This window comes from Jaculus jaculus, chromosome 17 (genome assembly GCF_020740685.1).
Source record: "Jaculus jaculus isolate mJacJac1 chromosome 17, mJacJac1.mat.Y.cur, whole genome shotgun sequence".
Lineage (NCBI taxonomy): Eukaryota > Metazoa > Chordata > Mammalia > Rodentia > Dipodidae > Jaculus > Jaculus jaculus.
In genome coordinates, this window is record NC_059118.1 from 29,145,718 (window position 1) to 29,167,026 (window position 21,309).

Genomic DNA, 21,309 nt, shown 5'->3' on the forward strand with positions numbered 1-21,309 from the left:
GCATTGCTGAGACAATCTTGACCCCAATAGCATTAGAAAGAAGGCCCAATAATAACACTTTCACCCTTATAACCTGTGCATAAAGCTTGCCTGTGGGCATAAACAGTGGTCACATAAAAAGTGCTTTATGGTAATTAACTTTTCTGATTCAAATGAAGGGAAATGTATTTATTAAGACAAAGCCATTTGCTGCTTTATACAGGTGCAGTGTTCAGTCTGTAAGGAAGTGGGAAGAATGGAACATGGTCTTATGTCTACACCCAAGTTCTTAACTAAGCTTCTCGCTCTCTAATACTGCATTCTGTTTCTCCTCTTGTGCCCTGATTGTAACCCAAAATTTATGAACTAGAAAAGAATGTCCAATTTAATAAGTTGCTTTTTTTTTTTCCTTAAGCACTTTATTCAGAACAATACATGTTCTTCTGGTAGTGTTTGGATAAAATGATTTTAACAGATGCTAATAAAAGCCAGAAAACCATGGCAAATTCTAAAAAAAAAAAAAAAAAAAAAAAGAGTCTGTTTTCCAAATGTCTGGAACATTAGGAAATGGTGGAAGATAATGTGCACTGGCTTTTAAGCCTGTGATTCTCGGAAAATGAAGGGCTGGGAAGTGGCTTTGTTTGCATTGCAAAGTGGAGGTCAGTGCCCCAGGGCAGTTATGGCTCCCAGGCATCTGCAGCAGTCGGAGGGCTCCTTCCTGGCTGCCTGAAGGCCAGCAGACCCCTTTGAGTGTTCACTCCACGTCACCAACCCCTGCCCTGCCATATCCCTCTCCTCCTCTCAGCTTTGTGTCCCTTCACTCCCTACTGTCCCTCTGCAAGCGCACACAGGAGGTGTTCCTCGCTGACTTACTGTGTGCTGCCTTCTCTAGAGCCTGAGGGCAAGTGAGGGGCTGGCGGGGAAAGTGATCCTAGTGATTCTCAGAGGCCTCCTAAGGTAAGAATAGGAAGTGGGCTGGGCAGACCCCACTTTTCCCTAAGAAGATTTATTAATAAGGAGAGGAAGAGGTCATCCCACCCACCCCCAACCCCCATCTCAGTGGAAGGCAGGTAGAATGGGGTTCCTACACTGTGCCACCACGTATAGGGCTGCTGCCCAGTCCTGCCCCCTTGCACTGACATTCCCAATCACTAAGCAGAGAGGTACTTAAGTTGTTGCTCCAAGAAGGGAAGTGTTGGCCGTCCCTTTTTGCAGACCCAGATTTCTGGCTCCAGTGTTGCCAGGCAGCTCGCCTCTCACTGAGTGCAGGCCAGTTCTCGAGTGGAGTCACCACTTTGACTCTTCGTGTCAGGTTGTAGGACAAGTCTGAAAGTGCAGATACCTATCCAGAAGCCAGAGGGAGGGTCTCTACCAATGTGTGCTGTCCTCTGAGAGTGGGCTAGACTTACAGCCACTCTCAGGACCCCCTTCCCACCCTCTATTCCTTGTGCCATGAACCTGGATTCTTACAAAATAGAGGCTCTGCATTGCTAAGCCCACATCCTCCCTGAGCCACAAGTGACCGGAGGAAGCGGCATGCAGGCCATCCTCCACACTGCATTCTCCCTCCCCAGCCCTCATCCTGTGAGCTCCTTTGCCAACACAAGTACACCTCACTCAAGCAAGCTCCCCCACATGCTTTTCCTTCTCTCTCTCACTTTTGGAGGACCTGGTTTCCCATCTTTTCTCTTGCCTGAGATGAGAGACCCGTGGTATTCTGGCTTCTGCAGAGGAGCGGCAGCTGACAGTGTACAGCCTCCTTCAGGGCCATACTCGACACCTGTAGTGTGGAGGCCCAGGCTGGCAGCTGTCTGCCAGCCGTGGTGTGGGAGTCCATGCCCAAAGGGAATCTCATGGGCCCATCAGAGAGCTGGGTGCTTGGGGTTTAAAATGGTGGATCCTGCTTTTCTGAGAACTTCAGAGTCCAGAGGTGACTTGGGTCATGGAGCCTCAAACAGTAGACATCTGTGACACACCACAGTTCCCACCTCCAGGGAACCTGGTTCCTCCTTTATCATTGGAGTCAGCCCAGTGCTCAGACAGAGTGGCAGGATAGTGGAATGGAGTGCCCATGTAAAGAAACCTGAAGTCACAGGAATGTCCAGCAAGCAAAAAATAAGTACAGAGAGCACAGCCTTCTGAGAGAGGAGCATCCCTGGGCTTGCTGACAAATAAGGCCAGAGTAAATGGGTTTGAAGAGTTGGCTATTCTAAGTTGCATTTGCTGAAATCTTGCATCCCTCATAGAAATGACCACGGAGGAGCAGCTGAAGCAGAAACCTAGTAAGAGCTGAAGGCAGCCTGGACCCACAGCAATTAGCACTTAAGTCTTAGCGGGGAGGGGACTGCCAACATTTTAGATGAACTTGGCTCCACATGTAACCTGCAAGCCTCACTATGAACGTGCTCTGGGGTGTGGAGAGCTACAAACAGGTTGATCTGGCAGCATTAAGTATGGTGAGCAACACTGAAAGCCAGTTCATGCCTGTCCCCAAAACTGCAGTGTCACAGCTGTTCCAAATTACTATCATACCATCAGAAAAACAGTGATTTATTGTTGGAGAGGTCCAGTGTTCTCTGAAGTGACATAATGTTTCAAGACAGCACAATGATTCACACCCATTTAATACTTTGTAATGTCCAACGGAGGGACGGTTATTCGCTGTAAGTCCTTCAGTAAGTCAGGAAAGAATGTGCTGGTACTCAGAAGTTCTACTCTGAGGTTCCTTCTGTGCAGACAGAAGCACACAGTTCATCTTGCCTGTGGCCTTGCTCCTGGCCGTACACTCAGAAGAGCAACTCAGCTTCTCAGTCCTGTCCAGAGAGGTGAGGCACCTCTGTGGGGCCCACTTCCTCCTCTTCAGCACCTGCGGAATGACAGATGTACTGCAAGACTGAAAAGGCCATGACCTGGGCCTCCTGTGTCTACAAAACATAGGCTGAGAAAGAGCTGGTGGCTGAAGGTCAGGCTGGGTGTGTTAGCAACAAGGAGTTACAGAATTAGAGCTGGGAACACTTGCTGAGCCACCTAAGAAAGGGTTAAACACAGGCTAGAACTTTCATTTTCACAACAGATCTGTGAGGAGGAAGATTATGGAAGTATTACGTTTTGGAGATATAATCAGCCTGTTCTCTTTATGCATGAAGAAACTCAGGCCCAGCAAAGGTAAGTAACTTTCCAAAAGTTGGTTAGCTAGTAAATACTGTAGCCAGAATTTGAACTCAGGATTTTTCTCCAGAGCACTTTGGTAACAAAGTGCATGCTACTCCCCAAAGGTGCCATGATCGAGACGGCAGTGTCGGGCCGGCCTGGTGGTGAACACCAAGATCCCAGCCCCGGGGAACAGAGGCAAGAATACTGGGAAAGGCCGAGCAGCTGGGCCCAGGGAGTCTGCTTCACAGCAGGGCCTGGAGGAGCATCTGTGTTTAGTCCCAGCTGGTATCGGGGCTCAGGCCCTTTTGCTGTTTATCACCCAAAGCCCCAAAGTCAGGCGGGAGGTTTCTCAGCACTCCCTAGGATGCCCAGTGAGTTCCTAGCCAGTTCACCCTCCTGTCCAAGTCACACCTCTGTGCCCCCAATCACGCCTCCATGCGGATGGACATACACCAACACCATGGACACACAGGACTCTCTGAAGTGAGCTCTGGAAAGCTCAACCTGGCAGTGCTGCCCAACACCAAGAGCTCCCAGCAGGGGGGACCTGGACATCACGAGACAACCCAACAAGGCCGCCTTCCCCAGGGTTTCCTGAGTCACAACCCCGCTGTGCACCGTTGGTGCCGCAGCTAGCAACAGAAGGGTCCGGCACAGAACAGCTCCCTCCTCACCTTACCCGTCACCTGGCCACTTACCCTGACACGGCTGGGTTTTAGACTTCGAGACCATGGACATACCAAACATTTAGGCAGATAAATTGGTAAAAATCTAGACATTTAGACATGTAAGTTTTACTGTTTTAGAACTGTATGCAGCCTTCTTTCATGAATCCAACCCTCATATCCTTTGATTTTTTTTTTTTTTTTTTTTTTGCCTGCAATAGTGATCGTCCAGCTCTTCCCCTCTATGCTGGCTGGGGCTGGTTTCTCCTCTGGCCGGGCAACAGGCTGTTAGCATGGACTGTGGACTCCTTGGGGTTCTCACACAGACTTGGAGTAGGAGATGGTTTGGCACATCTTCCCCAGAGGCTGTGAACGCTCTCACGGCAGGGAAATCCTGAACCCTCGTCACCACTGTGTGCTGAGGGTTAGAGGCACAAGGAGCTCCAGAAAGAAGGCCCTTATATGCAAAGGCTTCTCAGCAAACCTGCTAAGGGAAAGGCCAGGGGCAGGGGCAGGACACACGGACACCAGGAAAGGACAGCTGGCTCTAAAGTAGGGTACAGAAAGTTCCTGACATTTCCTAGTTGTCTCCAGAGGGAAGCGCAAAGTGGCTTTATGATGAAAAGTGACTAAGCAGCCATAAAAATAATGAGAACTTAGCAGCGCTGAAGTTACCTGATGACCATTTGCACAATAGGACTTTATTAATTACCTAATTATTTGAGTTATAAAGAGTTATAAATTCCTCTCACACACTCAAGCGCATAATCAAATTCCTTTTCAGCCAGACCTAAAAGATCAAATCTGCTGGAGCGCTTACCACGTGGGACTTGTGTGTCTTCCCATGAGAACTGGAGGCCGGGGAACAGCAAGGCCAGCTCTCTCGCGGCGTCTTCTCTGCCGCGGCTTCCGTGCACAGCATTGAAAGGCATTTCTGTGCCATACTGGGCACGGAGACTGGAAAGATTGGCGCGATGTTAAAACAATTGCTTTGTTTGATAAGAAATGTCCTGTTCTCTGGCAACAGGATTGCCAGCTGCCAGTCCACACTGCATTTCTGTGAAGTTGCTTTCTGTTTGTGGAGTAACCATGAAGAGCAGCCGTGCCAGCAGGAACTGCTGGCGTTCTGTCATGGTGGTGGGGGCACACGGCCAGGCGCCTTAGGTACAGGATCTTAGTGCATGTCTCTCCAGCCTAACAGGGAGACGACTGCTCCTATTTTACCCACGTGAGTGATGGTATAAACACCACAGCTGCCATATTGCCCGTATTACCATCAAGGGCTAGCACCATGCCATGTGCTTGATATAGCTTGACAAGGGTAAACCTCATTGTAACCAATGACACTGATACTGCTATAAGTTGATTACTTCTCTAAATGCCTCTCCTCATGGTTATGACTGTCCCCATTTTACAGCTGAGAGAACCAGAGCTAGAAGCAACTTTCTGGCACACGTGAAGACTTTTGGTCTGCCCCGTCCAGCTTTCACTCGCCCAGCTGCCCGTGTTTGAATGTCCTTGGCCCTTACACCTACAGTGTGCCCTGTAGTTCCCTGGCAGCTTAATAAGTTTGCTGAAGTCTGAGTGTCTTGGCTTGGAAGCAAGGATGTGGGAAGAACCAGGATAAGAGTGAGAGCAGTGGGCTGTCTATGAGAGGCACTGAGACAACAGCCTTTCCAAGTTGAGGCTTTTAAAATTTCGGGAGATAGAAGCACTATGCCAAGGTGGCATAGCGGGATCTGAAGAACAAAGCAGGATGGACCATTTCTGGAGGTTCTGGGAAAAAGGGGTATGTCTGGGCACAGACTGCATGAACTAAGATGCAGAATAAGAGGCAGTGGGAGATCGAGTCTTTCATCCTTCAGTGTCTCTAAACCACTGGGCGGATGCTCTGCTGCCGCTCTGCTCTTAGATGGGACCCAGCGTATGAACCATAACGCAGGTGGGTCTGGGTTTCCCTGGCAATATGGGACTAGTCATTACTTGCCTGCCCGAACCCGGTCCCTGGGCAGCAGGGGCCTCTTTAAGTGACCACATCTGTTCTAATAGGTGGTACTGATAACTCCAGACTAGCTGTTCACAGGGCCATTGAGCAGTGCGCTGAACAGGAAGGTCAGACTCCAGAGACCCGTGGGACACCCCGTCGAGGTGGGGTTGAGTCTACACTAGTCAGTGCCACAGAGTCTGACTCAACAGGCTTGAGTGGGCTCGGGGATCTATTCTGGAAGCTCGCTGTGCCCCTCTGCCTAACAGAAGTGAATGCCTGTGGCCAACTCCAGTAGTACCCTTTAGAGGAGGGGAAGGGGAAGCCTTGGGATTATATCAGAGCACAAAGACGTCAAAATTTCCCAAATATGAGATGCCCCCTGGGCACCAGAGTGCCTGCGATGTCACTCAAATTCTGGGCCACTGTGTGGGGTATCAGCTTTGCTCTAGTGACATCACCTTTCAGGCTGCTCCCTTCTGGCCACATTGGGGTCACAGGGCCCCATGAGGGCTTGCCAGGCAGAGACCACATCTTCAGGGCCTTCGGTCCTGGTGAGGATCAGTAGACGGCTTGGCCCACTGCACATGTGGTGCACCAGCTTCTCAAATGTATCCTGGGCACAAGGAGGAAAAACAATGACTTGGATCAGGAGCCACTGGGGCTTGAGGAGGGTCAGTAAATCCAGAAGTCCCACAGGAGAGTCAGTGAGCAGCCCTGCAGCTTGCTGGAGAGCCTATGGACACTAGCCTGGCCACCTCTGCCAGTTGGGAAGCTCCAGGGAGGGGCATGGGCTGATGACCAGCCACACCCAGGGAGCCCAAGAAGGTGACTAAATTGACTCAGCTCAAGTTGGACCTGAGTGAGATGGGCATTCACATTTAAAATATAATTTATTCACTGGGTATGGTGGCACATGCCTTTAATCCCAGCACTTGAGATGCAGAGGTAGGATGATTACTGTAAATTCGAGGACACCCTGAGACTACAAGGTGAATTCCAGGTCAGCCTGGGCGAGAGCGAGACCTTGCCTTGGAAAATATATATTATTCGTAAAGTTTTGGTTACCATTATGCCTTTATAGATTTTACATTATTTTTCAAGGTAGGGTCTCACTCTCACCCAGGCTGACCTGGAATTAACTATGTAGTCTCAGGGTGGCCTCAAACTCATGGCAATCCTCCTACCTCTGCTTCCTAAGTGCTGGGATTCAGGCATGTGGCACCACGTCGGGCTTTACTCACATTTATATCCCCCATGTATACACTCTTTAGTTATTAAATGCTAAGACCCGAGTATCAGAAAGAACTGGTGATTCTGGCCTTTCTGAGTTTGGGTCACTTTACTTAAAATAATTCTTTTAGCTGGACATGGTGGCACACACCTTTAATCCCAGCACTGGGGAGGCAGAGGTAGGTGGATTGCCATGAGTTCAAGATTACCCTGAGACAACACAGTGAATTCCAGGTCAGCCTGAGCTACAGTGAGACCCTACCTCAGAAAACCAAAGGGGAAAAAAAAAGGTAATTCTTTCTAAGTCCATCCATTTTCCTGCAAATTTCATAGCTAAAGCCAGTGTAAATGAGCTGAAAGAGGGGTGAAGGGAAAGCAAACAGAAGGAGAAAGGATATTAGGGAGAAAGGGTGCTGGGAATAGGAAGGACGTGAATCAACAAAAACAGTGTATTTGAAAATGCCAAAATGAATGGTAACCAAATCTGTATGCCAACTAAAAAATAATAAGATAATATAACCGGGTATGGGTGGCACATGCCTTTAATCCCAGCCCTTGGGAGGCAGAGGTAGGAGGATTGTCATGAGTTTGAGGCCACCCTGAGACTACATAGGGAATTCCAGGTCAGCCTGGGCTACAGTGAAACCCTACCTCAAAAAAGCAAAGAAATAAGAAAATGTATGAATGCTGGCTAGCTAAAGGAAGGAATATAGTTGAGGCTCCCTCTCTTCATTCTTTTTATTTTATTTTTTGAGGTAGGGTCTCACTCTAGCCCAGGCTGACCTGGAATTCACTATGTAGTCTCAGGGTGGCCTTGAACTCACGGCGATCCTCCTTCCTCTACCTCCCGAGTGCTGGGATTAAAGGCATGCGCCACCATGCCCAGCTCCCTCTCTTCATTCTGTACAAGCCTTTATCCTCTTTCTTTAAATAAGAATACTCTGGTTTTCCTTTGGGGAAGAGCCCTACTCCATTTCATTTGGTTCTAGCTTGACAACCATGATGTTTATCCCCCAACACACCTCTAGCCCCTTGGGAAGTGGCATTCTGCTCAACTACAATCTCAAGTAGGGGACTCGTAAGCAGAAGCGAGTGGGAAAAGCACTTGAACCTGAAGTGGCAGTTAGCTAGCAGTCTTAAGTGGTACGCCTGAGGCATTGGCTTCTTAGGGCCCTCGAGCTTTCTGGTTTTGCTTCCCTCTAAGCCCTTCTTGTTAAATTATTCCTTCCGTTTCTTTCCTGAGTTCTTATGTCATGGAGCACTGTTCTGCTAAAAATCTTTCCTTAAAGTGAAAATCTTTTTCTTTACCACCATTGAACTTGACTTGATTCAGGCTACCATTCGTTCTGACAGCAAATTCATGACCTCATATTGTTCTTCAAAATACTCTTCTTTTCCTGAAAACACCTGTCAATCTATCAGCAGTGCTGGAGGAAAGAGAACTGAGCAGACGAGCGCACCTCCCCAGCTCTGTGTTGGTAGAAAAGTTTCATTTCTGCCTCTGTCATGGTTCTTTCTTCATTTGTTAGGATGTCAAATCCTGCTTCCTGGATCTGTAGAATATATGTAAGAATTCTGCAAGAGTGAATCAAGCCCAGATTTACATTTAACTAAAAGATTAAAAACATGGCTGGAGAGATAGCTTAGCAGTTAAGGAGCTTGCCTGCAAAGCCTAAGAACACATGTTCAACTCTCCAGGTCCCACATAAGCCAGATGCACAAGGTGATGCCAACATGCAAAGCTGCACATGCCCACGGGGTGCAGCATGGTCTGGAGTTGTTACAGGGGCTGGGGGCCCTGGTATGCCACTTCTCTCTCTCTCTCTCTCTCTCTCTCTCTGTCTCTGACTTTCTCCTCTCTCATTCTCTCATACAGGCATATGCTACCATGCCCAACAAAACATTAAAATTAAAAACAGACAACACTGGGCTGGAGAGATGGCTTAGCAGTTAAGGCACTTAACCTAAGGACCCAGGTTTGAGTCTCCAGAACTCATGTAAACCAGATACACATGGTGAAGCATGCATCTGTTGTTCATTTGCAGCAGCTAAAGGTCCTGGCACGCCCATCCTCTTCCTCCCCCACCCCAATAAATCAATCAATAAAATATTTTTAAAAGGCAACATTAAAATCACTGGAGATCCACATCCTCACAGTATCTATCTCAGACTTGACATTTCATTCCTTTGAATGGAATGGATTACAACTCTATATGCCTCCTTCCTCAGCGCATGACATCTGCCCCATCCCGTTTACCACAGTGGATGGAAGGAGGGGCATTGCAGGGTAAGCATCTCTCTTACCTTCATAATAATCTCATCTGTCTTTCCATGGACCACTGCATCCGGCTTAATGATTGCCAGGGTACAGGTCTGCTCTGATGACACTGGAATTAAACCAGGGGAAGCACTGTCAGATGCTGAACCTCGAGGCTCTTAGGAGGCCATGTGCAGACTCAGGACAGCCTCAGCATACCTAGTGCCAAGAACAGGTTTGAGTTCCTGGTTTCCCTCCCCTGGCCTTGTAGACTTGGTCTCTAGTGAGTGAACCAATGTGGCCTCAGGCTTTAGTTAGCAACCTCAGCCTGGTTTCAAGGGACACAACCTGACTCAGTAAATCCTGGGTAGGGGACACATAGGCAGGGGGGCTCTTGAAAGACTGGAAACAAAACCCCAGAAATAGGGTTGGAGAGATGGCTTAGAAGTTGAGGAGCTCGCCTACAAAGCCAAAAGGCCCAGGTTTGATTCCCCAGGATCCACGTAAGCTAGATGCACAAGATGCGCATGTGTTTGGAATTTGTTTGCAGTGGCTGGAGGACTTAGCATGACTATTCTATCTGCCTCTTTCTCTCTTTCAAATAAATAAAAATAAATATTTAAAGAAAAAACAACTGGGCATAGTGGCACACACCTTTAATTCCAGCTCTCAGGAGGCAGAGGTAAGAAGATCCCTGTGAGTCTGAGGCCACCCTGAGACTACATAGTGAATTCCAGGTCAGCCTGGGCTATAGTGAGACCCTACCTCAGAACAAAAGAAGAGGAAAGAAAAAACAACCAGATGAGCCCTTCTGGAGACAAGGGTGGGCAAGGGCACTGGAACTGAGGTAATGTTTTCAGCCTGTAACTGTTGTCTGCTATGCTTTCTGTTGGTGTCTTTTTTTGTTTTCAAGCAGAGAGAGACAGAGAAAATGCGAACTGTAGGGACTCCAAGCTAGTGCAAACAAACTCCAGACATATGTGCCTCCTTGTGCATCTGGGTTTACGGGGGTACTGGGGAATCAAACCTGGGCCATTAGGCTTTGCAGGCAAGCACCTTACCCACTGAACCATCTCTCCAGCCCATCTCTTGGTGTCTTTGTTTCTGGTTTTTTCTTTACCTTTCCTGCCATGTGACCAGTAACGGCTACCCCAAGCTCTGTGCCTGACTTTTCATACTTCTCAGCTTTAGCACAGGCTGCCAAGCTTATGTGTGTGGTTTTACTTATTTGCAAGGAGAGAGAGACTATGAATGAATATGGGTGTGCCAGGGCCTCTTGCCACTGTAATTGAACTCCAGATGCATGCACCACTTTGTACATCTGGCGTTATATGGATACTGGGGCATCGAACCCAGGATGTCAGGTTTTGCAAATAGGCACCTTTAGCCATTAAATCATCTCTCCAGCCCCCAAATTGCAGTCTCAGCACTCTCTCCTTCTCTCACCCCCACCCCAGTTCAAGTTCTGAAAGAAGGTCCAACTCAGCAGCTCAGGGCTTTGGGTTTTAGTTTTAGCTTTAGACTTGGCTGTTAGAGATGGAAAAAGGCTCCTCATATGCTAGGAGAGCACTCTACCACTGAGCTGCACCTCCACCCCCAGTGACAGGTTTAGTCTGAGGTTCCAGTCATAGCTCACTGGCTCATCCATTCACCAGTCACCTTTGGGTCAGTATCCACCAGTCTAGTCAACTTCCCTAGACTATACCTTCAGCCTTGTTAGGATTCAACTCCAATAGTCCTTATTATGCACATATAAAAAAAAAACAGCGTTTTGGGCAGGAGATATGGCTTAGTGGTTAAGGTATTTGCCTGGGAAGCCTAATAACCTGGGTTTGGTTCCCCAATACCCATGTAAAGCCAGATGCACAAGGTGGTGAAAGGCAGGATGGAAAATTTTAAAGTAAACTTAGTGAAGAAACAGCTAGGGGACAGCCTGAACTGTATATTCAGGAAGGAGTAAATCAAAAATAGGTTAAAAGATAGGCTGCGGGTGGCCCAAGATATGGGTTGATCGGGTCAACCTAAACTTTATGTCCTGGGAAGAGAAAAAACAAAAATACAGTTTTGAGAAAAACCAAAATAATAAAATAGTTTCCCAAGACAGCCTGACCAAGGACTTAAACTCTGGTTATGCACAAATAAGATATGTAGACATAACTGTACAAGCTTTGCAAATACCCTTGCGAAACCCCCCCACCCCTCCCTTCCTTGCTAAAAACCCTATAAAAAGAAACACCCAATAGGGCTCGGGGTCGACTCCTCTGTCTCCTGCATGAGATACGTGTCAGCCCCAGAGCCCTGGTCATCCCGAATAAAGCCTCATGCTTTTGCAGCAAGTGTGGTCTCCCGTGTGTCTTTGGGTGCGTGCTATCTCAAGACTTGAGTGAAGGTCTCCCTCTGGGGGTCTTTCAGTGGCACATGCATCTGAGGTTTGTTTGTGGTGGCCAGAGACCCTGGTGTGCTGATTCTCCCTCTATCTGCCTCTCTCTCTCTCTCCTTCTCTCTCTCTCTTTCAAATGAATAAATAAAACAGTTAAAACTATTTATAAAAAAAGAAAAGCAGTCATATAAAACTAATTAATAAAAAAAGAAAAACAGCAACAGCCTTTTATTTCATGTGATAATGATTTTAAAACCTCCTCTTTTTTTCATTTTTATTTGTTTGAGAGCAACAGAGAAAGAGGCAGATAGAAAGAGAGAGAATGGGTGCACCAGGGCCTCCAGCTACTGCAAATGAACTGCAGATGCATGTGCCCCTTTGTGCATCTGGCCAATGTGGGACCTGGGGAATCGAGCCTTGAACCGGAGTTCTTAGGCCTCACAGGCAAGCGCTTAACCAATAAACCATCTCTCCAGCCCAAACCTCCTCTTACCAGCACATCCCCTTAATTCAGCCCTGGTTCCCCTGGCATCTCAGTTGCCACCTTCCTGGCAGCAGCAGCAGCCTGTCTTATCTTCACACAGTAGGCCACACTGCTGTTCTCATAGGAGGGCTTGGAAGAGCGGTAGTGTTAGTGCATGTGAAACCTGTGATTGACAGCTGAGGAATGTGGGGGAAACAGAAGGCTACGGGGACAGATCTGAAGTTTCAGAAAGAGGCAATGAAAGAAGTGAGCTCTCTGGCATCAGTGCATTATGTCCCAGTGTCACTACCCTGCATTTTGCCTACCGAATCCTTTCCTGGTGCTCAGTGATTTCATGATGGAAACACTTGTTATTTTGAACAGCAACAGACAGCTCTTAAATGTACCCAAGATGCTTTTAAAGGGCACAAGGGCGACAGATTCAAGGCAGTTTGTTAGAAGCCAGGTGATTGCAAACAAACATTTTAGTGATCAATCTTCCCAGAGTTTCGGTTGCTCAAGAAAGTGATTGTTCACGTTTGAAATGCACATGGCATCCGTGTGTTCCTTGCTCACTGGTTCTGCACTCACCTATGTCTTCATCTTCACCAGCCTTTTCTTGGGAAAAACACTCAGCTCTGTCAGAAAGAGCCTCGTCTTTAATCTAGGACAGATTGGTCATGAATAGAAAATAGTTAGCTAGGGCTGGCGTGATGGCCCAGGGAGTAAGTGCTTGCCACAGAAGCATGAGGACCTGAGATTGTACCCTCAGAACCCACGTAAACCAGCAAGCAGCTGATGGGAGGAAAGGTTTATTTCGGCTTACAGTCTCAAAGAGAAGCTTCACTGTGGCAGGGAAAGGATGGTAGAGTAGAGGTTGGACATCCAACCTTGCCACAGTGACTGGCAGGAAGCAGCAAGAGAGTGAGCTGAGCTCCAACTGGCTTTAACACTCCTGAGCCTACCCCCAGCAACATGCGTCCAGCAAGGCTCAACCTCCAAAGTTGCCAGCAGCTGGAACGAGCATTCGGAACACCTGGGTCTATGGGGGACATCTAATTCAAACCACCACACAACGATCAAGAATAGACAGTTGTCACTGGATGATAAGTAAGGACAAATAAAGGGACAGGTCATTTTTCCCAGAGAAGACACAAAATTGGAAACACTTGCACTTTTGCTTCTTAAAGAAAATCGCTTGTATTTTTAGAAAAACGCATGATCTAAGGATTCTTTGAAAAATGGACTTGCTGTTCAAATTGATATGAAAACTTGAAAGTGAATCATGTTGAGATGTTCTTGGCAAGTGTGCAAAGCATCTGGAAATATCTCTTGTCTACCTATTGATTATTTTTAAGCTACTGTTGTAGTCTGTTTTACAGTGCTGGGATGAACATCCAAACCAGACAGTTTTATGGGAAGAACAAGATTCATTTCCACTTACAGATCCAAGGAAGTGCCATAGATGGTGGAAGAAACTGGCTGCCTAACACACAGAGAAAAACCACAGCCAGCAAAACACCAGCACACACACCAAAAAGCAGCAAGGACCCCAGCAGAGCTCACACCTCTCTGCGCACCTGTGGGCTGGACTTCAGATCTGCCCCCAGTGACACCTCCTCCTGCCAGGCAGCTGGAGACCCAAGTGCAAACCTGTTTGTTTGTTTTAGCCCAGGCTCACCTGGAATTCCCAGGTTAGTCTTAGGGTGGCCTCCAACTCACTGCAATCTTCCTCCTGAGTGCTGGGATTAAAGGTGTGCACCACCATGCACACCAAGTTACAAGCTTTAATAAAATACCTATAGGGTATATAGGTATAGAGTCTATAGGGGACATACATTCAGACCACCACAATTACCAATTATTTATGGAGAACTTTCAGTATGGGTTATTATGGAAACCATTCATCAAAATCATAAGCTACACTGATCCTGATTCTCATAGTAATGACAGAGCTTCATTTCTAAATGAAAGAAATGAACCCTCTGGGATCCCAAGTAAAACCTTTAGGAACTCGAGTGCTTGGGTCACCTGGACAGAGAGTTCCCCCTGAGGCTTGGAGGACACTCTTTCCATTCACTCGCTAAAGTCGTGTAAGTGTCCCCCAGAGGCCCATATGTTAAATACCTGGCTCTGTATTACTCTCCTCATTGCTCTCACCAAATAAATACCTGAGGAAGGAACTTAAGGAAGGAAAGGGTTTATGCTGCCTATGGCTTTGAGGAGATGCACTCCATCCTGGAGGGGAAGGCACAGCAGGAGCAGTAGGAGGCCAGCTGGTTACATGGACAGACAGGAAGCAGAGAGTGAACAGGAAGTGGGGCCAGGCTATAAAAACTCAACAAGGTCAGTCCCCAGTAACCCACTTCCTACAGCAAGTCTCTATGGCCTAGAGGTCTCCCAAACCTCCCCAAACACCACCATCATCTTGGGACCAAGTGTTTAAACACATGAAGCTATGGAGGGTATTTTCCATTCAAACTACAGCAGTCCTCAACGTGGCAAGGTGGTTGAACTGTTAAGAAATGAAGCCAAGAAGTCTTCAATCCCTGGGTGAGTAAGGGATCGTGGGACAAGGGTATTTGTTGTCTTGCTTGTCTTCCCAGCGTCCATGAAGTGAGTAGCCTCCGTCCCCGCAGGTTCCCATTATGTGTGTTGCCTCACCACAGGCTCAGATACAATGGGCCCAGCTGACCATGGCCTGAAACTTCCAAAACTGTGAGCCAAAAATAAACCTTTCCATTTCTTAAGTGGATTGTCTCAAGTATTTGTTACAGAATAGAAGCTGCCTAAACCATCACTACTCAATTCTGGATTATTAATCTCCATGGAATCACTGAGTCATGTGCAAAAAGGAAATGGATAAAAGAAGATAAAGGGCTCTGGATTTTTAAAAAGGCTTCAAAGCGGGCTGGAGAGATGGCTTAGCGGTTAAGCGCTTGCCTGTGAAGCCTAAGGACCCCGGTTCGAGGCTCGGTTCCCCAGGTCCCACGTTAGCCAGATGCACAAGGGGGTGCACGCATCTGGAGTTCGTTTGCAGAGGCTGGAAGCCCTGGCGCACCCATTCTCTCTCTCTCCCTCTATCTGTCTTTCTCTCTGTGTCTGTCGCTCTCAAATAAATAAATAAATAAAATTAAAAAAAAAAAAAAAAGGCTTCAAAGCACAGGCATCACTGTGAGTACCGGGGATTCTCCTAAGAGCCTGCATGAAGATCAGGCTGATGTGGACATGTATGAAGGTTTCTAACAGCTCCAGGAAAAGCAGGAGGGGAAGGTTTGCTTTGGGCGCACTTGTGGCTCAGCTCCTTGTAGAAGCGACCTCCATTTACCACTTTCCGTTCTCTGCCTTCAGCCAGCACCTTCTTTTCAGCCTCCAGCTGCTCAAGGATCGTCTTCTGAAGCAGTGGGGCATTTGCACCCCTGACCACGGCCACCAGCTCTCCACCCTGAAATGTGTTGCAAACATATGAAATCCTTTCCTCTCCACAGCTGTCGTTCTCTTCTAGGCGACAAAAGTGCTTAAGGGCTGGAGAGACTACTTAGAAGTTAAGGCACTTGCCTGCAAAGCCAAAGAACCCAGGTTCAATTCTCCAGTACCCCATAAACCAGATGCACAAGGTGGTGCATGGGTCTGGAGTTCATTTACAGTGGCTGGAGGCCCTGGCATGCCCATTCTCTCTCTCAAATAAATAACTAAATAAATAATTTTTTAAAGTTTTTTAAAAAAGTGTTTAAGGACTACAGAGATGGCAGTTAATGTGCTTGCCTGCAAAACCTAAGGACCCATGTTCTGTCTCTCTCCAGATCCCACATAAGCCAGATGCACAAAGGTGAGGCAAGCACAAGGTCGCACATGTGCACTAGGTGGAGCAAGTGTCTAGAGTTTGACTGTAGTGGCTGAAGCCCTGGCACACCAATTTCCCACCCCACCTTCCCCCGCACACACACTCACTAGCTCTTAAAAAATGTGTTTAAGTCTGTGCCCAAGGTTAAGGTCCACTGACCGAAGCCCACAGCTTCCACCATCCATTTCCAGGCCCTCACTTCTCCTGACCCTGGGAGTCTTTCCCTACCAAGACACTTTGAGCTCTTAGTTCCAAAATGAGTTCTCTCTGATCTCTACCTTCTACCCCATAGTCCTCTCATCAATACTTCCTTCAGGGCAACCAACAGTTGGTTTAGGAGGAACCATACACAGAAAATTACATGTGTGTTCCTTTAATCCCAGCAATTGGGAGGCAGAGGTAAATGGATCACTCTAAGTTCAAGGCCACTCTGAGAGTACATAGTGAATTCCAGGTCAGCCTGCGCTAGAAAGAGAGACCCTACTTAGAAGAAGAAGAAGGAAAGAAGGAAAGAAAGAAGGAAGGAAGGAAGGAGGAGAAGAAGATTGTATGTCAAGTATGGTTTATAATAGATGGCTTATTTTCTTAACAAATGTTTATTGTGTACTTGGTTGTGCCAAGCACCAAGGCAGAAGCAAAGAATATAATCACTAAACTGATAAGCATTACTGCCCTCAATGAACGAAGCATGCAGTAGTCATGCCAAATATGCAGTAAGGTAATTGAGAACTTATTCCTTATCTCTGTGTGGATGTGTGTGGAGGTCACAGGACAACCTCAGGGTGTTTATCCTCTCTTTTCTCCCTTCTAAGATTTTACTTTTCTGCTGCTTCTAGTGAGTTTCTGGATTCTTCCGGCCCTGCCTCCTGTTGCCATAGGCATGCTAGGATTACAGACATGTGTGCCACATTGCATCCAGCTTTACAACTTGATGCTCGTGCTGAGGAAGAATGAACTTGGGTCTGTAGGCTTTGCAAACAAGCACCTTTAACTGCTGAGCCAACTCCCAGCTGCTAATAGAATTTTTACAAGTGTGGAACATAGGACATGAATTCCCAATACTGGCTTTATAGTAAGGGAAAACTTCACAGTGGATGTGATGTGTCAGGGAGGCCTGGGGATGGAGAAACTGCTCAGTGGTTAAGGCACTTGGTTACAAAGCCTGACAGCCTGGGTTCAAGTCCCTAGTACTTATATAAAGCCAGATGTACAAAGTGGCTCATGCGTCTGGAGTTTAGTAGTGGCAAGAGGTCCTGATGTATCCATTCTCTCTTTCTCTATCTTTCTGTCTTCTTTCTGTGTCCCACTTTCTCTCCTTGCAAATAAAATATTTAAGGTGGACCTGATATTTCTGCTTTATCTTTTCCAGAAGTCTCTGCCTATTACTCACAGGGGAGTGAATATGGAGGTAGAAATCCTGGGTATGTCCATCCCTCTGTGGAACATCATAGGCTGGAGACTGTGGTCTGAGTTCCCTTACAGCTGACTATAATTTAACAATCAATCCACTGTGGTAATACTCCAACTGAGCTCTCATGTCAAGCATGGCTGGGTAGGTATGCCCATCTCTGATCTTCCCACTAACCTTTCCCTTCCCCTTAGCCATAAAGCCATCATAGATATTCAGTCTCCCTTCCAAATGCCAAAGGTCAAACAATGTTCTGCCGGTAGTTTCTAAGGTGTAACACACATGGTGCTGAAGCCAAAAGGCTGAAGTGTTTTAAGTTAAGCACCTCTGGCCTGGCTGTCAGGAGACCTGGGGGAGCAGGTCCCATGTCTCTGCCTGTACAGTGAGGAGGCCGGGCTGGGCTGGGGCAGCATACCAAATAGCTGCCTCCCAGATGTGGCAGAGATTCTCAACCTGGCAAGCCAGGTATGAACCATCAGGCCCTGTGGGGCTTCATGCCAGCCACAGGTGTCACACCCCAAATCTCCCAAGTTCACTTTCACAACATGAAACCTCTTGGCTTTGCTCAATAGGCTCGCTCATTTCTGACTGCATATAAACACATCTTCACATTGTATGGTTGAAAAGGTAAATTCAGAGCTTTTCTAAGCCATAAAGGATTATTCACTTGCTGAAAGTTCCCCTTGATGAAGGGTGGAAATCTTGAAATCCCGTGCATCTGAAGTATGTCTAAGCCAAGAAGGATTACATGCATTTAAGAGACTTCTGTTCTTTCCCAGGCAAAGCCAACCAGGAAGTCTTTGCCAGCCACCAGTGACCACTGGGAGCTGTGTCTTATACCTCCTGGGAAGCAGGGCCCATAGGCAGGACAGTGCATATCCACTCTTTAGGGAAGTTTCTTGGTGACTCCCAGAGACACCACCAGCGGGATGCTCTAAAAGACAGTACCAGTGAGATGCATCTATTTGAACACCATTAATTAGCAACCATCGAACAGTTCTATATCTGAAAATATACTTACTGCATAAAACAGAAAGGTTGGTTCACACTTCCCTCGGTATTTTTCAAGGACATCAAGACAATCTGCCTCGGCCTGAAGAAAACATGTGGGCACCCCGAGTGTAATGACTGCACAGCCCCAGGAACTCAAGACCCCCACAATCCAGCTCCCAAGATGAAGCCCAATTCACCCTCCTGCCAGTTTTTCTTTATCTAGTCTGACAGTCCTCCCAACAAACTGGTAAGGAAGAAGTGAGTTTCTCCTGCTCCCTCCCAGCTACTCCGTGGGTCCAAGGAAGTGCCACCATCTAACGTCCTTCTGAGCCAGCAAGTGGCTACAACAGACCTGCAGATCCACAGACATCACCTTCATTGTCGAATAAGCACACCTCATGGGGAAAAAACAATCGCCCAGGCAAAGAGTTCTACGATCCTCTCTCCTCCTCTCTCCCTCTCCCCCTCCCTTCCTTCTCCATCTCTCTCCCTTTCTCCTTCCCTCCCTTTATGCCTTCCTTCTTGGTATGTGTACAGTGTATGGGGGTTGTGTACATGTGTACATGTATGCAGATGCATGTGCATGTAGGTGCGTGCATCTCATGAACACACATGGAGGACAGAGGAGGAAGTAGTGTGGCCTCCTGTATCTCTCTTCCACCTCACTTTTCTGAGACCCTCACTGAACCTGGAGCTGCTTTTCTGGGTTAGACTGACTGACCACCAAGCCTTAGCAGTCCTCCTGTCTCTCCTCGCTCAGCATTGATGTTACAGGCATGTACAGCCATGCCTGGCCTTTGATGAGTGCTGGAGATTGAACTCAGGTCCTCATGCTTGCCCAGAAAGCACTCTTATTTGCTGAGTCACCTCCCCTCCTCCTCTATACACTTCCCACAGGAGCATCAAAACTGACTCCCAAGCAAGGGAGTGCTTGAAGCCTAGTCTCCTGAAAGATGGTGTTGTCATCACTGTCTAGGAACCTCATGCCCAGGCAATATGTCAGCAGTGTCCCTGACATACTTATTCCCATTTCCATACTTTTTAATCCAAACAAATGTTTGCTAAAAGTTGCCTTTTATGAAGCAAAGGATGAAAAACGAGAGGTTGTGCTCTCGTCATGACATTTCAGTCAAGAGCAAGGAGCACATGCATTTTGCATCTTAGTAACATCTGCTTCTTCCTGTCACACAGCTCAGGCCAAGGGACTTTAGGACATGGTGAGGTTGGAACCTTGGCATCTTGAGGAACTATAATGCATCAGGACAGTGGCAGCCAGAATCTACAGGTGATGCCTTTCAATGCCCTGCAAAGGGCAGCACACATTTCCTGTTCTGTTTTCAAATTTGAATTCCTTTACGGTGTGACTTGTTGCTGAGAGGAAACCTCACCAAAGCAAAGTGCAGCAAGTCCAGGCCGACCTCAGTCCTCATCTTCTGGAAGAGACTCACCACAGGTCTGCAGGGGCCACACCAGCCTTGATAGACGTCCACAACTGTGGGAGCCAAGAAGCAGGAACCTTCAGCAGGTGCCTACACCCTCCCAGGTGGTCTGTTCCCACGCCTCCACACCCCCTCAAATGGACACTGGACGAGGAATGAGCAAGGAAGTATAACTATCCCTTGTAATCGATGCAGAATTCTGGCTCGAAATAGAATGAAGACGCTGGGTGGATGGCACCTGCCTGCAACCCCAGCACTTGGGAGGTGGGGGGGGGGGTCAGGAGCACAGGTTCAATTTCATTTACATAACAGGTTTAAGGCCAGCTTACCTGAGACTTTGGGGTGGGGGGGGGAGAGAAGTGAGAGAGAGAGAGAGAGAGAGAGAGAGAGGGAGGGAGAGAGAGAGAGGGAGGGGGAAGGAAGGAAGGGAGTGATGGAAAGACAGGGAAATTAAGTATGGCAGGAATTTTTAAAAAAAATATTTTTATTAACTTGAGAGAGATACAGAGACAGAGAGAGAGAGAGAATGAATGGGAGTGCCAGGGCCTCTAACCACTGCAAACGAACTCCAGATGCATGCACCACCATGTGCATATGGCTGACATGGGTTCTGGGGAATCAAACCTGGGTACTTAGGCTTTCACAGGCAAGTACCTTAACTGTAAATCCCTCTCCAGCTCAGAAAATTATTTTTTTAAGTGGCTCTTTACCTTGGGGGGCAGTGGTCGGGGTCAGCACAAAAATGTATTCAATGAATATTTCAATTGAACTGAACTCAAACTAGTCTAAAAGGAGATGGTCACTGAGGTGACCAGGCAGCATCCAGTTGATGAGTATCTACTTAATAGTGAACACAGCTTCAGCCTTTCCCCAGAATGAATTAAAAGCCACCTCCTTGAGTAAAACAGTGCTCCCTTTACTTTGTAAAATCAACATCTTTCTCCTGGGAGGCAAACCTGATAGACAGCTAGATGCTAACTTTGATTCCTTTTTCTGTTTGGGTCCTGTTGGCAGAAGGTGTCAGGATTTTGCGGTGTCCTCCCACCCCAGACAGACTGACACAAACTACAGAGGCTTGTGAGGAAGCTGAACAGGCTAAGCTCACATGCACCCGGGTACAAGTCAGACCTGCCCAGTCCAATAAGTGGCCATGTTTTAGAGAAGCGGTCTCTGCCAGAGCGTTAGTCTGATCCTCACAGTGGTATTTCTGTTCACAGCTGAGGAGCACTGCCTGGAAAGACAGTGTAAACTAACTCATGAGTTATTGGGCTTGTGGGTTTTCATGGCATGTAACCTATGAAAGTACTTTCCCCAGAGTCACATTTTCTACCGTGACAGTGGAGTGTTCAGCACTCAGTGGTAGAAAGAATGTAAGAGCCAAAGGAAGGGCAGGACTGCTTACAATGCCACCTTCAGACAAAGTGACCTTGATATTCATGACCTCACAGTGGCTGACACTACCTACACAAGACCTTCATAATAGGAGGAAAAAAAATGACATCAGGACTGGA

General features: G+C 47.4%; 1 protein-coding gene across 2 annotated transcripts in view; it reads right to left on the bottom strand.

Moving 5' to 3' along the window:
* Window positions 1–2,508: 2,508 nt before the first annotated feature.
* Nme9 (NME/NM23 family member 9) overlaps window positions 2,509–21,309 on the bottom strand; it is a 33,082-nt gene continuing 14,281 nt past the window's right edge. Inside the window, exons 4-12 of one of the 2 annotated variants that reach the window (XM_045136457.1) lie at window positions 19,748–19,851; window positions 18,388–18,459; window positions 15,443–15,559; window positions 12,706–12,778; window positions 9,319–9,401; window positions 8,475–8,567; window positions 6,243–6,397; window positions 4,618–4,754; window positions 2,509–2,845 (exon numbers count right to left, since the gene is read on the bottom strand). In XM_045136457.1, coding sequence (XP_044992392.1) covers window positions 2,787–2,845; window positions 4,618–4,754; window positions 6,243–6,397; window positions 8,475–8,567; window positions 9,319–9,401; window positions 12,706–12,778; window positions 15,443–15,559; window positions 18,388–18,459; window positions 19,748–19,851 — 893 coding nt within the window. In that variant the 3' untranslated portion in view covers window positions 2,509–2,786. Of the gene's footprint in view, window positions 2,846–2,896; window positions 3,007–4,617; window positions 4,755–6,242; window positions 6,398–8,474; window positions 8,568–9,318; window positions 9,402–12,705; window positions 12,779–15,442; window positions 15,560–18,387; window positions 18,460–19,747; window positions 19,852–21,309 lie in introns of those variants that run through there. The other variant, XM_045136458.1, reaches the window with a different exon arrangement.